Genomic DNA, 19,047 nt, shown 5'->3' on the forward strand with positions numbered 1-19,047 from the left:
ATGAAGGAACCATGGTTAAATGAAAGACACAGCCTGAAAAGGCTACATACTGTATTGTTACAACTAGTTAAATTTGCAACATTGTGGAAAAGGAAAAACTATGGAGACAGTAAAAAGATCAGTGGTTTCCGGGGGTAGGGAGGGAGGGAGAAATGAACAGGCAGGGCTCAGAGGACTTTTAGGGTAGTGAAACTACTGTCTATAATGATGGATACATGCCATTATATATTTCCCCAAACCCATATAGGATGTACAACACCAAAAGGGAACCCCAAAGCAAACAATGAACTTCTCAGTGATCATAATGTATGGATGTAGTTTCGTTAATTTAACAAACGTCCCACTATGATGGGGGATGTTGATAAAGGGTGAGGCCATGCCTGTGTAAGGGCAGGAGGTATATGCCCTCTGTACCTTTCTCTCAATTTTGCTGTGAACCTAAAACTTCCTTTTTTGTGAATTTTGTTTGTTTTTAATGAAGAAAGCAGAGATCTTGCCTCTCAGAGTTTAGCAGACTTGTAGATATCTGGGTGCATGATTGAAGGCTGTCTCAAGGCTCCTTCATCAAGTGTCAGGTGGGGTCACAGAGAGTTTGGCATCACTGTAGCAGCAGGGGACATCCTTGGGTCCAGAACACTAACGGACAGTTGTCCAGTCAAAAATGACTTGGACAAAAGACAAAGGAGACAGAACCCTTGGCCTGCATGCTCTCATCTGCCCTGCTTCTTTCAAATCTCAGCTGGTTCTCTGATTTTTGCAATGGTAGGCATCATAACTTCTTAGGCTTAGAATATTGCAGCTGACAAAATATACTGAAAAATAATCTTTTCTTCTTTCTTTTTATAAAATGATGTAAAAGCAGAGGCTCCCCTGCCTTGTCTGAAACTCCTCTTGCCTGTCTCATTTCTGACCTGGTGTTGGTGAAGATGCACGCACTGATGTAAGATAGGACCACACATAAGCTCAGCATCCTGCCCAGGCTGCCAGGCATCAAGCGTGAGGCTAGGACCAAGAACTAAAACAGGGCTCTGTCTTGCCATACCATAACCAACAGTGCAAAACAGAGGTTTTCTCATTTCTGACTTGCTTGGGAAAACATTCCTATGTCTAAAGTTATTTGTCTGCTGAAAGACCTAGATAGTGAGATGCCTTTCCTCAGGTTTCCCTGGAAAACTTGCCTAGTTGTCTGCTTCAATCAAAGGCCCTGCTCTGTAACTACTGGAGTCAAGAACTTGGACAACTCACTTGCAGAGGCAGTGTTAAGAAACCCAAGTTCTCACAAAAATGAGCATAGCCTTTCCCTGTCCCTCTGCACTGTGCTGCTCCATGACAGCAGGTCCATGGTGCCAGGTTGTCTTATCGGGGACTTCTGGGTGACAACAAACCACACTGAGAAGGGGTGTGGCCTGGACCAGTGGTCACTGAGACAGAGGCTGAGGTGCTGCCTCCAGGTCTGGAAGTGTACACCACCCAGAAACTGAAATCTAGGCACAGGGGAGAAAGCCAGGTTTGTCTTATCTGCTACAAGTGACACTAAACAAAAAAGGTTACAAATCAAATCCCATTAGTCGTCTCTGTTGCATGGGCAGAGGCCCTTGGGGAGGCATTTTATGACACTGTCATGGCAGGTGCCAATGTTTCCAGAGACTCACATCTACCCTTCATGGCCCGGGCAGAAAAAGGCCCATGAGAAAGTCCTTCCCACCACAGGTAAGGACAACACCTGATATTATGGGCTGACTTGTGTATCCCCAATATTCTTATGTTGAAGCCCTAACCCCCACTACCTCAGAATGTGACTATATTTAGAGATGAGGGCTTGAAACATGTGATTCAGTTAAAACAAGGCCATTCAGGTGAGCCTAAGCCTATCTGAGTGGTGTCCTTATAAGAAGAAATTTGTACTCCATGGGAAACCATAGCAGAACCTCCTTTCCAGTGAGCCTGCTTGCTAAAGAGCATTGCTTAAGAACAGGAAAGCCTAATGATTAGTTTGAAGTTGCTTATTTCCTTGTGACATGAGACCTTTATCACTGGCTTTCAAATCTCCCCCAAACTCAAGTGTTCTCAGAGAAGATCTGCGTGAGTTAGGGGCATTAGAGAAAATGGATAAGCAGGTTGGATTTTCATACTGTACAGAGTGGGGACAACAGAGAGAAATTCAAAGGACGGACTCATCACAACACCCAGTAATTTGCAGAAGTCTCAGGAAAGGCTTTGAGCTACCACTGGGCATGGCCTTAGGGTTTGTGGCAAGGTTGCCTAGACCTAGAGGGGCAGAGACAAGCTGGCTGGCACATGGGTTACAGTGATGTGGCTGAACCTTGGGCAAGAACCTTGCCTAGAAAGTGGGCAAGTCACTCTTGAGGCAGGGAAACAGACTCAACAGTACACTTGAGAGAGAAGTGCATGGATCAGGCGTCCTCAAACTTTTTAAACAGGGGGCCAATTCACTGTCCCTCAGACCACTGGGGGGCCGGACTATAGTTAAAAAAAAAAACAAAAAAACTATGAACAAATTCCTATGCCCACTGCACATATCTTATTTTGAAGTAAAAAACAAAACGGGAACAAATACAATTCACACCGCTTCACGTGGCCCGCGGGCCACAGTTTGAGGATGCCTGGCATAGATTGTCCATCCCGTTAAAAATGGGCCCCTCCTCTCACCTTCCAGGGTGGCACTTGGCACATATTCCTATCTTACAAATCACACTTCCAGGTGTTCAGGCTCCCTAGCTAAGCTGAAGGTACCTCTGTGCTGTGTGCTCCACAGCACAATGCCTCACACCTAACAGACTCGAAAGGGAACTTCATTTAATTGATTGCAGAGCTGAGCAGCTGGGTAAGAGGTCTGATTGGCTCTTATAAAGGGTCTCTTAAACCTTACATATAAGTTAAGGACCACTGCTTTTGGGCAAGGAGCCCTAATTTGCTGGTTGCCAATCCTTCCTTATTACAAGCTTTTGTTGTTTTAAAATTGAAATGGTGATTTCAGTGACTTTTTCAGAAATGCTTCCTGATATTGACTTTTTATTAAAGGAAGGAAATGTTGGAAGCATAGCCAAAATCTCTTCCATGAGATTCAGAAAATAGATAAGAAATGAACCACAGTTTCATCTGTTGCTCCATTGAAGGGTTATTTTAATCAGTGAGACAGAAAGATTTTACTCATACAGCACTTGGAAATCCTGAAATATTAAGTTCTTAGTATTAAAGTTATGTGTGCATGCATATATATATATATATATATATACATATATATATGACAAAGTAGAAGCCAGGGCTGGGAGAATGAGATGTCCATCAAAATACAGATACCAATATCAAACAACTCAGAAAAGTATGTGAAAGGGCATAAAATTTGACAGCAGAAAGACCAACCTTGGATGGCAGCTTTAGCCCTAGATATTTTATTTTATTTTTTTTATTAAATTATAGCTGTGTACAATAATGCAATCATGAGGTACAATGTGCTGATTTTATATACAGTTTGCAATATTTTCATCGAAGTGGTTAACATAGCCTTCGTGGCATTTTCTTAGATATTGTGTTCAGACTTTTATATACTACATTTAGTAAATTTCACCTTTACTCTTCTAAGATGCACCGTAGGTGTGGACCCACTAATTACCCTCTCTCCACCCATCCTCCCCTCCCCTCCCCTTTCCCCATATTCTTGTGCTGAGATTGGATTATAGCTTTCATATGAAAGCTATAAATTAGTTTCATATTAGGGCTGAGTACATTGGGTACTTTTTCTTCCATTCTTGAGATACCTTGCTAAGAAGAATATTTTCTAGCTCCATCCATGTAAACATGAAAGAGGTAAAGTCTCCATCTTTCTTTATGGCTGCATAATATTCCATGGTGTACATATACCACAATTTATTAATCCATTTGTGAGTTGATGGGGACTTGGGCTTTTTCCATGACTTAGCAATTATGAATTGGGCTGCAATAAACGTTCTGGTACAAATATCTTTGTTATGATGTGATTTTTGGTCTTCTGGGTATATACGTAGTAGAGGAATTAAAGGATCAAATGGCAGGTCTATTTTTAGATCTCTAAGTATTCTCCAAATCTCTTTTCAAAAGGAACATATTAATTTGCATTCCCATCGGCAGTGTAGAAGTGTTCCCTTTTCTCCACATCCACGCCAACATCTCTGGTCTTGGGATTTTGTGATATGGGCTAATCTTACTAGAGTTAGATGATATCTCAAAGTTGTATTGATTTGCATTTCTCTGACGATTAAGGATGATGAGTGTTTTTTCATATGTCTGTAGGCTGTGCACCTGTCTTATTCAGAGAAGTTTCTCTTCAAGTCCTTTGCCCAGCTTGAGATGGGATCACTTGTTCTTTTCTTGCTAATACGTTTGAGTTCTCTGTGGAATCTGGTTATTAAACCTTTGTTGGAGACATATCCTGCAAATATCTTCTCCCATTCTGAGGGCTGTCTGCTTGCTTTACTTACTGTGTTCTTGGCTGTGCAGAAGCTTTTTAGTTTCATCAGGTCCCAGTAGTGTATTTTTGATGCTGCTTCAATAGTAGTCCTGGATATTTTAATTAACCTCTCTGTATCACAGTTTCTTCATCTTTACATTGGGTTGGTATGACCTATGACTATCAAATGAGAACAAGCAGGTTCCAAAGCAAGATACTAGGTATGTAAAAGGCCTGTGGTGATTTAAAGGCTCCTTTAGCATTTCTCATGTGACTTGGGTTTTGTGTCACTCAGCTCCCACTTTCCCCATCTCACTGTGGCAATGCTTTCCAGTTCTGATTTTAGAATTAATCTGCCTTCTATTCAAAACGGTTCCTTGCCACTTAGTAGCTGTATGACAGTGGGTAAGTTTCTTAACCTCCTCAAATACAACCTCTTTTTTTTGTTGTTGTTGTAGAGACAGAGTCAACTTTATCGCCCTTGGGAGAGTGCTGTGGCATCACACAGCTCACAGCAACCTCCAACTCCTGGGCTTAGGCGATTCTCTTGCCTCAGCCTCCCAAGTAGCTGGGACTATAGGCAACTGCCACAATGCTCGGCTATTTTTTGCTGCAGTTTGGCCAGGGCCGGGTTGAACCTACCACCCTCCGTATATGGGGCTGGTGCCCTACCCACTGAGCCACAGGCACCGCCCTGAACTACAGCCTCTTTACCTGTGAAAGGGAGAGTCCTGACCATATCACTGGCATATGATGGGAACTGCATGAATCCGCCTTTGCACACTCCCTGGCACAGAGGAGGTCACAGAAACATGGCTAAGGCTTTTTTCCAGTTTGGAACCTGAGTTGTTACTATTACAAACCTCACATTACTCCATCTTTGAAACATTTTTGCAAGTGATTGCTACTGCTCTGCGAGATACATATGAGGTTAACAAGAAGGACAATAAAGTTCTTGGGCTTCTCATATTCAGTTTACCTTTCCTTAGTCAAGGTCTTCTTGTGATAGAAAATGAAAAAAAGACTTCAAGAACTTGTGAGCCACCTATCTGAGACTGAACCAATTACTAGGTTTGACTTCAGTGTTACTTACAGAATCTCCTTGTGCATCCTCTAAAATAGTTGACTTCAGCTCTCATCACAGCACTCCACCAGCGTTGGGCTGCTCTGACCTTTCTACGATCTCTCCATAGAGCTGACATGAGAGGTCAACAATAAAACTGCCAGGAACTTGCCCCAGACTTGCAGCTCTCAAAGAAGGCTATGCAGCCATAGCCTCTAACACAAGATCTAGCACCGCCTGGCTAAAGAACAGGCATTTCTCTTCTCTCTCTCTCTCTCTCTCTCTCTCACACACACACACACACACACACACACACACACAGGAAAACTAGTTTTGGGTATCAGAAGTGGCACGCGCGGTTCTTCTCATGTCCTCAATGAAGCCCACTTTTAGGAGAGGCAATGCCCTCTTGGGCATGATGTGCATGTCACCACACTGACGTTTGGTCTCCAGGCATTAATTATCTGAGACTGATGAAACCAAAAATTAGCAGTCCCAGAAAGATGGTTTCTCTTGGGTATTAGGGATTTAAAGCACCACAAATCCCTTCTCCTCATTAAGATAATCTACATGAAAACCCTGGATAAGTGGAAAGCAGCATCGTTTGCAAAGTTTCTGGCAAGCTGTGTTGGACATCTCAGCTGAAACCTAAGGCTAAAAGTAGCTTCTTTCCTTCCACTCCAAATCTAGATTTGGGAACATTTTGTATAATTTATTCTCAAGCTTGTTTGCTGTGAGAGATGAAAATACACCTTCCTAAATTCCAAAAAATATACCAAAATCAAGTAAAGTAGACTACGTTGTGAAAGATTATATTTATAAAAGGGAAAAATAGGTATGTGATAGAATAAAAGATAAAATCCAAAAGTTGATAACAACCTCAGTGAGGAAATAGCATTCTCAAACATTGCTGGTGGGAATGAAAAATGGCATTTGGAAATATCTACCAAAATTATATATGCATTTATCTTCTGACGAAGCAATCTCACTTCCAGAAATCTCGATGATAAACTGGCAATAAAACAACAACAACAAAAGCTGAATATTCAAGGCTATTCATTACAGCACTATGTATTCTAGCTAAGGATTAGAAATATCCCTATGTCTATCATTAAGAGACAGGTTGAACAGGCAATGGTACCTCCACACAAAGTAGAACTTGGAAACTTTGAAAATAAATGGAGCATGTTTCTATGTATACCATGAAGAAATCTCCAGAATATATTGCTAAATGATGGAGACAAAGGTATGACATGCTACCAATTTCTTAAGAAGTGGGAAGGGGAAGCATTTATTTGAATATATTTTAGGATGAAAACATGAATAGTGCATTTTTTTTTAATGAAAGGGAGAGAGAAAGGTAAAGGATGAAGTATAGAAGTAACTTCTTGAAATATGCCTTTCTATAAATTTGACTTTAGACCTGTGGAAACATGTTACTATTATTCATGGACAAAAGTAATAAAATCAGTTTCAAAAAAATTTGAAACAAAATGAAATTTTAAAATAAAATTTTAAAATCTATGTATGCTTATAGAGCGGCAATTCAAATGAGTATAGACCAGCATATGAATGATACGAAATTACTGAGGTAAAGAAGAGAACAATGTAACCTAAAAACTTATATCCTCATAATAATTTGAAATAAAAAATAAAGAACCTTCTGAATGTCAGAGAGAATAGTACTCAAGCTCACGGTGGGCCAAGAATAGTACCTCTTCATACCTTCACACCTGTCAGATTGGTAAACTGATCATTCATTGGCCATTGTGTAGGGTACACAGAAGAGACTTGCCTTGGTGGGAAATACCAGGCATAAGCTAAATGAGCCCCTGGTTCCACACAGTAAGACTGAAAAGTAAGACTCCAAAGTATCAAACTATTTCCAAGTAGCTAAAACCAAGATCCAGACAACTGGATACAAAAATATCTGATACCCAAGAAGGTAAAACTTACAAAGTTGAAGACATTAACATAATTAGTATAGATGTATTCTACTTGTTGAAATAGCTAAAGGAGACAGTGAAGGACCTAAGCAGAGACAAAGAAAATAGAACCCAAAGACTCACATTAAACTTCTAGATATTAAAAACTACAATGTCTGAGATAAAAAAAATGCCGAATCTTTAACTCAACTTTGCTGTGAACCTTAAACTGCTCTGAAAAATAAAATCTATTTTTTAAACAGACACTAAATGTTATTCCTAGCAGATATTGTAGAAGATTAATGGATTTGAAGACAGAGAAATAGAAATGATCCAAAAAGAAAATGAGGGGAGACCCTTAAAAAAATAAAGAACAGAGTGTCAATAAGCTGTGGGACAGCCTCCGGCAGCCTAATGTGTAACTGTGGCTCCTACAAGGGAGGGCACACATCCCTACAGACAGCAATTGCTTTTCCTGTGTTCTCTTCATGAATTAGCAAGACTGGTGTGGTTCGGGGTGTGTCCCTACAGAAGATGCCATCTGTGTCATTAAGACCATGACTTAGTACATTGGATACTTTTTCTTCCATTCTTGAGATACTTTACTAAGATGAATAAGTACTCAGCCTTACTATGAAACTAATTTATGGCTTTCACATGAAAGCTATAACCCAGTTACAACCTAAGAATAGAGGTAAGGGGGAAAGGGAGAGGAGGGAGGGGAGAGAGGGGTGGAGGGAGGGGGATTGGTGGGATTACACCTGTGGTGCATCTTACAAGGGTACATGTGAAACTTAGTAAATATAGAATGTAAATGTCTTAACACAATAACTAAGAAAATGCCAGGAAGGATATGTTAACCAGTGTGATGAAAATGTGTCTAACGGTCTATAAAACCAGTGTATGGTGCCCCATGATTGCATTAATGTATACACCTATGATTTAATAATAAAAAAATAAAATAAAAAAACTAATAAAATTGGAGGAGAGCAAGATGGCGGTCGAGTAACAGCTTCCTTGCATCTGGGCACCGTGAGTCCGGGGAGATAGGACTCCAGGCATCTCTGGCTGGTGGCATCTGCCTATCATCACCCCTGTGAGGATACAGACAGTCAGCGAGAGACTTCTGGACCCCAAGAGGAGGACTAAAACAGTGGAAAACTGGCAAGTGGTCACGTGTGTTCAATCGGTCTAAACCCGCCTGCAACTGTAAGTTCAGTAGCAGTGAGACTGCAAACCGGAAAGGCCTTACCTGTGAACTGTTTTGGTGTCTTTGGACTTGGCACTCAGTTGAGCTGCCTTGGGGAGAGCCTGAGTGGGAATGCAGAGAACCTTGGCCGTTGTCTAGGGCCCCAGTCTGAGCCGCTGAGCCAGACGGATCTAATAGTGTTTGGCTGTGGGCCACAGGGAGCCACTGTGAGCGATCTGCCCCAGCAAGCACTGCCCTCAGGGTCGCAGAGCTAGAATCGGGTGGGAGCTGGTAACCCACACCGAGAAACCTAATGGTGGGGTCTGAGCCGCCTTGCAGCCCTAACCCTCAGGGGCAGAATGATACTGGTTTTGGCACACTGGGTAAGTGGATAGCCACTTCAGCAGTGATTGCAGTGACAAGCACTTTCCTGGGAAGGCTTCTGCTCAGCAAGTTTACAAGTTCAAAGTGCCTTTTAAGTGGGCTGAAGAGAGATTTAGGGTGTCTACCTGCTGTGGTTTGAGAAATCAGCAGCCTCCAGTCGTATCAGAACTGTGATTAACATCTCATACCCCAGAAGACCACGTGTTGCCCAGACAATATTCAACAACATATACATACTGCTTTGTTTTTGGTTGTGTTTTGTTTTTTTTTTTGTTTTGGTTGTTTTTTTATTTTGATGTTGTTGATGCTGTTTTGCTTTTTAATTTCAACCTTTTCCGTACAGATCTTTTTTCTTTCTCAATTTTTCTAGTTTAATTATAATTTCCCATTGCTGCCTTTTTTAATAACTAGAATTTCATTTTTGCTACTGTTTCTACCACTATTATTTGGTTTTTCACCCAATTTTATCCCATAAAGTTTCCCGTTTGCTTGTTTTGGTTTGATTTATAGCATTTTTGTCTTTCCTCTCTACTTGGTGGAGGTGGGGTACTGTGTCTGATCAGGTTAGCAAAGAGCTGCTGACCTCAAGGGAACCACCCAACTGGGCACCCCCAGAAGGTGGTTTTTTTAAGGTTCTGTCAAAGTACACTACTGTATACCTATATTGCTCTGTCTCCCTCTTTCTGTGCCTCTCTTCTTTTTGTCAATATTCCTTTTACCCATCCCCTCTCCTTTTTCTATTTTTTTTTTCTTTTCACTCAGTCCTCCTTTCTTTCATCCCTTTCTTGCTCTTCAACTTTCTCACCCTTCTGGTCCTGTACCAAAAGGACTCATCTAACCCTTAGTCCACAGGCACGGGAACTTCAAGAGCAAGAGGAAGTGAAAGGAAAATTAGGGCAAGGAAATGGATAAAAGAAATCACTCATAAGGAAGAATCAGCAGAAAACTCCAGGCAACATGAAGAACCAGTCCAGAACAACCCCGCCAAGGGACCATGAGGTAGCTACTGCAGAGGATTCCACCTGTAAAGAAATATTAGGAATGACAGAAAGGGAATTTAGAATACACGTGATGAAAACAATGAAAGAAATGATGGAAACAATGAAGGAAACTGCTAATAAAGTGGAAAATAACCAAAAGGAAATCCAAAAACAGAATCAAATAAGAGATGAACGATATGAAGAATATAAAAACGATATAGCAGAGCTGAAGGAACTGAAACAGTCAATTAGGGAACTTAAAGATGCAATGGAAAGCATCAGCAAGAGGTTAGACCATGCAGAAGAAAGAATTTCAGAGGTAGAAGACAAAGTTCTTGAGATAACTCAGATAGTAAAAAAGACAGAAAAGAAGAGAGAGAAAGCAGAACGTTCACTGTCAGAATTATGGGACTTTATGAAGCGTTCCAACATACGAGTTATAGTAATTCCAGAAGGGGAAGAAGAATGCCCCAGAGGAATGGAAGCCATAGTAGAGAATATTATAAAAGGAAAATTTCCCAAATATCACCAAAGATTCTGACACACTGCTTTCAGAGGGATATCGGACCCCAGGTCACCTAAACTCTAACCGAGCTTCTCCAAGACACATTGTGATGAACCTGTCCAAAGTCAAGACAAAAGAAAAGATTCTGCAAGCTGCCAGGAGTAAGCGCCAGTTGACCTACAGGGGCAAATCCATCAGAGTGACCGCAGACTTCTCTAATGAAACTTTCCAAGCAAGAAGACAATGGTCATCTACCTTTAATCTACTTAAACAGAACAATTTTCAGCCCAGAATTCTGTACCCTGCTAAGCTAAGCTTCAAAATTGATGGAGAAATCAAATCATTTACGGATATACAAACATTGAGGAAATTCACCACAACAAGACCAGCTCTACAGGAAATACTTCAACCTGTTCTGCACACTGACCACCACAATGGATCAGCAGCAAAGTAAGAACTCAGAAATCGAAGGACAGAACCTAACCTCCACACTGATGCAAAAGATAAAACTAAGCAATGGACTCTCACCAAATAAGACGAATAGAATACTACCACACTTATCAATTATCTCAATAAATGTTAATGGCTTGAATTCCCCACTGAAGAGACATAGATTGGCTGACTGGATTAAAAAACACAAGCCATCCATTTGCTGTCTGCAAGAAACACACCTGGCTTCAAAAGACAAATAAAAGCTCCGAGTCAAGGGTTGGAAGACAATTTTTCAGGCAAATGGAATTCAGAAGAAAAGAGGAGTTGCAATCTTATTTTCAGATTCATGTGGATTTAAGGCAATCAAAGTCAAAAAAGACAAAGATGGTCACTTTATATTGGTCAAGGGAAAAATAAAACAAGAAGACGTTTCAATTCTAAACATTTATGCACCCAATTTAAATGCTCCCAGATTCTTGAAACAGACCTTACTCAGTCTGAGCAATATGATATCAGATAATACCATAATAACAGGGGACGTTAACACTCCTCTTACAGAGCTGGACACATCCTCTAAACAGAAATTAAACAAAGATATAAGAGATTTAAATGAGACCCTAGAACAACTGTGCTTGATAGACGCATATAGAACACTCCATCCCAAAGATAAAGAATATACATTCTTCTCATCACCCCATGGAACATTCTCCAAAATTGATCATATCCTGGGACACAAAACAAATATCAACAGAATCAAAAGAATTGAGATTTTACCTTGTATCTTCTCAGACCATAAGGCACTAAAGGTGGAACTCAACTCTAACAAAAACGCTCGACCTCACACAAAGGCATGGAAATTAAACAATCCTCTGTTGAATAACAGATGGGTGCAGGAAGAAATAAAACAGGAAATCATTAACTTCCTTGAGCATGACAAAAATAAAGACACAAGCTACCAAAACCTGTGGGATACTGCAAAATCAGTTTTGAGAGGAAAATTCATCGCTTTTGATGCCTACATTCGAAAAACAGAAAGAGAACGCATCAACAATCTCACAACCCATCTTATGGAATTGGAAAAAGGAGAAAAATTGAAGCCTAAACTCAGTAGAAGAAAAGAAATATCCAAAATCAAATCAGAGATCAATGAAATTGAAAACAAAAGAATCATTCAGAAAATTAATGAAACAAGGAGTTGGTTTTTTGAAAAAATAAATAAAATAGATAAACCACTGGCCAGACTAACGAGAAATAGAAAAGTAAAATCTCTAGTAACCTCAATCAGAAATGATAAAGGGGAAATAACAACTGATCCCAAAGAGATACAAGAGATCATCTCTGCATACTACCAGAAACTCTATGCCCAGAAATTTGACAATGTGAAGGAAATGGATCAATATTTGGAATCACACCTTCTCCCTAGACTTAGCCAGGAAGAAATAGAGCTCCTGAACAGACCAATTTCAAGCACTGAGATCAAAGAAACAATAAAAAAATCTTCCAACCAAAAAAAGCCCTGGTCCAGATGGCTTCACACCAGAATTTTATCAAACCTTCAAGGAAGAGCTTATTCCTGTACTGCAGAAATTATTTCAAAAAAATTGAGGAAGAAGGAATCTTCCCCAACACATTCTGTGAAGCAAAGATCACTCTGATACCAAAACCAGGAAAAGACCCAAACAAAAAGGAGAATTTCAGACCAATCTCACTCAAAAATATAGATGCAAAAATTCTCAACACAATCCTAGCCAATAGATTACAGCTTATCATCAAAAAATGTCATACATCATGATCAAGTAGGCTTCATCCCAGGGATGCAAGGCTGGTTTAACATACGCAAGTCCATAAATGTTATCCACCATATTAACAGAGGCAAAAATAAAGATCACATGATCCTCTCAATAGATGCAGGAAAAGCATTTGATAAAATCCAGCATCCTTTTCTAATTAGAACACTGAAGAGTATAGGCACAGGTGGCACATTTCTAAAACTGATTGAAGCTATCTATGACAAACTCACAGCTAGTATTTTACTGAATGGAGTAAAACTGAAAGCTTTTTCTCTTAGAACTGGAACCAGACAAGGTTGTCCTCTGTCACCTTTACTATTCAACATGGTGCTGGAAGTTCTAGCCAATACAATTAGGCAAGACAAGGAAATAAAGGGAATCCAAATGGGAGCAGAGGAGGTTAAACTCTCCCTCTTTGCTGATGACATGATCTTATACTTACAGAACCCCAAAGACTCAACTACAAGACTCCTAGAAGTCATCAAAAAATACAGTAATGTTTCAGGATATAAAATCAATGTCCACAAGTCAGTAGCCTTTGTATACACCAATAACAGTCAAGATGAGAAGCTAATTAAGGACACAACTCCCTTCACCATAGTCTCAAAGAAAATGAAATACCTAGGAATATACCTAACGAAGGAGGTGAAGGACCTCTATAAAGAAAATTATGAAATCCTCAGAAAGGAAACAGCAGAGGATATTAACAAATGGAAGAACATACCATGCTCATGGATGGGAAGAATCAACATTGTTAAAATGTCTATACTTCCCAAAGCAATCTATCTATTCAATGCCATTCCTATCAAAATACCAACATCGTACTTCCATGATTTGTAGAAAATGATTCTGCATTTTGTATGGAACCAGAAAAAACCCTGTATAGCTAAGGCAGATCTTAGTAATAAAAATAAAGCTGGGGGCATCAGCATACCAGATTTTAGTCTGTACTACAAAGCCATAGTGCTCAAGACAGCATGGTACTGGCACAAAAACAGGGACATAGACGGTTGGAATCAAATTGAAAACCAAGAAATGAAACTAACATCTTACAACCACCTAATCTTCGATAAACCAAACAAGAACATACCTTGGGGGAAAGACTCCCTATTCAATAAATGGTGTTGGAAGAACTGGATGTCTACATGTAAAAGACTGAAACTGGACCCACACCTTTCCCCACTCACAAAAATTGATTCAAAATGGATAAAGGACTTAAATTTAAGGCATGAAACAATAAAAATCCTCAAAGAAAGCATAGGAAAAACACTGGAGAATATTGGCCTGGGGAAAGACTTCATGAAGAAGACTACCATGGCAATTGCAACAACAACAAAAATAAACAAATGGGACTTCATTAAACTGAAAAGCTTCTGTACAGCTAAGGACACAATAACCAAAGCAAAGAGACAACCTACACAATGGGAAAGGATATTTGCATATTTTCAATCAGACAAAAGCTTGATAACTAGGATCTATAGAGAACTCAAATTAATCCACATGAAAAAAGCCAACAATCCCATATATCAATGGGCAAGAGACATGAATAGAACCGTCTCTAAAGATGACAGACGAATGGCTAAGAAACACATGAAAAAATGTTCATCATCTCTATATATTAGAGAAATGCAAATCAAAACATCCCTGAGATATCATCTAACCCCAGTGAGAATGGCCTACATCACAAAATCTCAAAACTGCAGATGCTGGCGTGGGTGTGGAGAGAAGGGAACACTTTTACACTGCTGGTGGGACTGCAAACTAGTACAACCTTTCTGGAAGGAAGTATGGAGAAACCTCAAAGCACTCAAGCTAGACCTCCCATTTGATCCTGCAATCCCATTACTGGGCATCTACCCAGAAGGAAAAAAACCCTTTTATCATAAGGACACTTGTACTAGACTGTTTATTGCAGCTCAATTTACAATCACCAAAATGTGGAAACAGCCTAAATACCCACCAACCCAGGAATGGATTAACAAGCTGTGGTATATGTATACCATGGAATACTATTCAGCCATTAAAAAAAATGGAGACTTTACATCCTTCGTATTAACCTGGATGGAAGTGGAAGACATTATTCTTAGTAAAGCATCACAAGAATGGAGAAGCATGAATCCTATGTACTCAATTTTGATATGAGGACAATTAATGACAATTAAGGTTATGGGGGGGAGGAAAAGCAGAAAGAGGGATGGAGGGAGGGAGGTGGGGCCTTGGTGTGTGTCACACTTTATGGGGGCAAGATATGATTGCAAGAGGGACTTTGCCTAACAATTGCAATCAATGTAACCTGGCTTATTGTACCCTCAATGAATTCCCAACAATAAAAATAATAATAATAATAATAAAATTAAAAAAAAAAAAAAAAGACCATGACTTAGGGCCTAAGTGTTTTTTCAAGACATTGACTTCATTAACCCTGCAGGTCTTGGTGGGCCCAGAAGCTGACCAAGACCTGCAGGCCCTGTCTGTGTCCTCCCATTCTGAGGCTGAGTTTTGGTGGACTTGGTGAGATGGATCTGACCCCTAGAGACCCCAAGGGAGTGAAACAGTGGGAGCTGATTACCCTCATAGTTCCCTGGCACTAAGGTGACAAATCTTTTGACAGGAAAACCAGCAGTTCAACTGCAGAATTTCCTGGGTAGACATTTTCTCTAACAGCAGCAGACTCTTAGTGGAGCCAAAAAGCTTAGGGACTGCTGCGAGTGAGACTTTAACCCAAAACCTGATCCACCTTGTGACAGGTTCTATGGGGAATTAAGGGATTGGATTCAGAACTACCAGTGTCTTAAAACATGACTATTCATAGATCTAAATCCATACCTACAGCTACTATACAGTTATAACTGGGGTCTATGATGCTAAGTAATGATTCCACTTACATGACATTCTGGAAAAGGAAAGACCATAGGGACAGAAACAGACTGTGGTTGCCAAAGAGCAAGAGAAAAGTTGACCACAAAGGGTCAGTTGTAGGCATTTTGGAGGAAGAAAACTGTTCTGTTATCTTCATTGTGCTGGTGGTTATACAACTGCATGCATTTACACTTAACATTGATAGAAGTACATATTAAAAAGTGTAAATTGGGTGGCGCCTGTGGCTCAAGGAGTAGGGCACTGGTCCCATATGCTGGAGGTGGCAGGTTCAAACCCAGCCCCGGCCAAAAAAAAAAAAGTGTAAATTAAAAAAAAATGTAAATTTTATAGTATACTAATAAAGTGATTAATTTTTCAAAACTCATAAGATTAATCAATATTTCAGAAGGTGAGATTTACTGTATATAAATTGTACCTTATTAAAATAAATGGGAAATGTAAATTTTTAAAGTCTAAAAAATGGAGTCTTAAAAATATAATTATATAAATAATATTTTTATCTGTCTGATCCCAATTCACACTCTAGTAACAAATACCTCCCCAGGGCGAAAGTCTCCTTGGGTCCATGCTTCTCAAACTTTAATTGTATACAAATCTCCAGATGCTTTGTTAAAATGCAGATTCTGATTCAGGAAGGGTGAGGTCACAAAGTCTGCATTTCTCACAAGCTTGCGGGTGACATCAATGGTGCTGGTTATGGACCATATATTAAAAAATGCCCAGGAGGGCGGCGCCTGTGGCTCAGTGAGTAGGGCGCCGGCCCCATATGCCGAGGGTGGCGGGTTCAAACCCAGCCCCGGCCAAACTGCAACAAAAAAATAGCCAGGCGTTGTGGCGGGCGCCTGTAGTCCCAGCTGCACGGGAGGCTGAGGCAAGAGAATCGCATAGGCCCAAGAGTTGGAGGTTGCTGTGAGCCGTGTGACGCCACGGCACTCTACCCGAGGGCGGTACAGTGAGACTCTGTCTCTACAAAAAAAAAAAAAAAAAAAAATGCCCAGGATACCTACCATTAAGAGACCACTTAATGTATAAAGTCAAGGCCACGGGCACTGTTCAGACTCAACAAGCCTTTCATGACATGACATGTTGCTTCAGCCTCTGTGAGTTAAAGGCTTAGTCTCTTGGTGACAGTGTAGCACTTACCCTCCTCAGAGATGAAAGCTCCTCAATTGTCATTCCACTTCTTGGCCTCCAGTAGGAGGATGGAGCCAGGCCTGGAACTGAATCTAGAATGAGGTGGCTTAAAAAACTCTTCTCAACAGAAAACCAGAAATTCTGCCCTGAAAATAGAGGCTTTGGGAAGCTCATGAAGCCAGAAAGGCCCATCTACTCACATATCCACTCACCCATCCATCCACCCACCCATCCATCCATCCACCCACTCATTCATCTATTCATGAATCTATTCACTTATCCAACCATCCATCCATCCCTTCAAATGTACATGAAAATTACTCAGCGAGAAAGAAAGTCAACACGTATTTATTGTCATTCTGGTGACATTCCAAAAACTCACAGCAGCACTACCTAAGAACTGCTAAGAGCTGAGTGCTGCCCCTTCTCCAGCAGAGATGTTTTATCTGTGGAGTGGTCTCACCACAGGAGTAAGTGGCTATGGCAGGAAGCCAAGCATTGGAGGATGGTAAATGCTTGTTTTTATATTGAAAAACCTCATAACATTTTCCCAGAGAACTGACATTGGCACTATTTTTTTTTGTATGTAAAAATTACTATATAAATGTCTTCACAGATAGCTTCTTCACCTAAACATGCCCTCAGGTATAAAACTCCACTTAGCAGACTAACAGGTACCAATACCTTCAGATACCTATCTTGGAACTATTCAAAAGAAAGGAACCACACGCAATTGAGAATCTATATAAGTTATTAACATTTACTGAGCACTTACTATGCAACATAAATTATCTGTAGTACATTTCAAACATATCAACTCAACTAAACAATAACCCTGTAAGGTAGGAACCATTATTAGTCTCACCTTATAGGTAATAAACCTGAGACAGAAAAAGGGTGTGTAACTTGCCCAACAACACATGCTAGTGAGTGGGGATAATATACAAATCCCATAGCCCCTGTCTCCTCCCTCTTGACCACTGAACAAGGGTCTGACTAAGCCCTAGAATCCCCCAACTGAGAGAACTTGGAGGTTTGTTGCTCCCCAATTTCCTCATAGAGTTTCACACTAGGAGATGACAAAGTGGTTTTTCTGATACCCTTAGTTCCACAGACTAAGTAAGCCTTCAGAGGTACTGATGACTAAGCTGGAAGGTTTGCTCTGACTTATATCTTGTTTTTGCTTATGTAAACATGGGGAAATCTGTGGAGGAGGCAGATGTGATAAGGACATTTAGGAGCTCAGTTTTGGATATACTGAGTTTGAGGTATTTAATGGGCATCCAAGGGAAAATTCCAAAGAGCAGGCAGAAATTCACATATTTACTGAAATATTAATGATAAAAGATATGATGAACAACATTTCATTAAGAGAAACATGGGAGAATAGGTGGGAGTATAGCAAAACAACACTGGTCATGGGTTGACAATTATTGAGCTAGTTGTGGTGACAAATGAATCCATTGGAGTTAATTATAATATTCTGACTACTTTTGTGTATGTCTGCAACTTCCTAAAGTTAAATTTTTAAAAATTCAGAAGGGCACATAGCATTGTTTATGTAGGATACCATAAAAAATGTATACCCCAGATTTAATAATGAGGAAACACCAGATCAACTCAAAATGAGGGACATCTTACAAAACAAATGGTCTGTACTTTTCAAAGATGTCAATGTCATGAAGGACTAAGAATGACTAGGAATCGTTCCAGAATAAACACAAAAGAGACATGAAAACTGAGTGCAATGTATGATTCTGGCTTCTATCCTGCATTGGAAAAACAATTGCTAGAATGGAAATTTTTAGGGCACCCAGTGAAATTGAAATATGGATTGGTGCATCAAATAACAGTACATGCTGATATGGAATTTCGTAAATCATCATAATGAGGTTATGTAAGAGAATGTTCTTGCTCTTAGGAGCTACACATGTAAATATTTAGGGATGAAGAATCACACTGCAGCATGTTCTGTTAGGAGCTGGGCTACAGAGTTCTGCCTCTCCCAGCCCCCATCCAAGGAAAAATTGTCTTCTGCGGAGAAACTGTCTTCTCTGACTTAGGAACCTGGTGCACAGCAGGAGGTGAGTGGAGGGCAGTAGAGTGAAGCAGCTTCATCTGAATTGACAGCTGCCAGCTGTTCCCCGGGACTGGCAGTCTCCACCTGAGCTCCCTACACACACACACACCCCTACCTCCGTGGAAAATTTGTCTTCCATGAAACCTGTCCATGGTGCCAAAGAGGTTGGGGACCACTGATTTAAAGCATTTTGTAACATGTTAGGAAATGGGGTATTATGTGACTTTGCAAAAGTAAT

General features: G+C 40.3%; 1 protein-coding gene across 10 annotated transcripts in view; it reads right to left on the minus strand.

Moving 5' to 3' along the window:
• NEK11 (NIMA related kinase 11) overlaps positions 1 to 19,047 on the minus strand; it is a 324,099-nt gene that overhangs the window by 40,356 nt on the left and 264,696 nt on the right. For 2 of the 10 annotated variants that reach the window (XM_053598490.1, XM_053598485.1), the window contains one exon: positions 5,541 to 5,642. The exons of the other annotated variants lie outside the window; for them this stretch is intronic. Coding sequence is in view for 1 of the 2 variants with exons in the window: in XM_053598485.1 (XP_053454460.1) it covers positions 5,624 to 5,642 (19 nt within the window). In the remaining variant the exon portion in view is untranslated. Of the gene's footprint in view, positions 1 to 5,540; positions 5,643 to 19,047 lie in introns of those variants that run through there. 10 annotated transcript variants of the gene reach the window in all.

The sequence above is a fragment of the Nycticebus coucang genome, chromosome 8 (genome assembly GCF_027406575.1).
Source record: "Nycticebus coucang isolate mNycCou1 chromosome 8, mNycCou1.pri, whole genome shotgun sequence".
Taxonomy (NCBI): domain Eukaryota; kingdom Metazoa; phylum Chordata; class Mammalia; order Primates; family Lorisidae; genus Nycticebus; species Nycticebus coucang.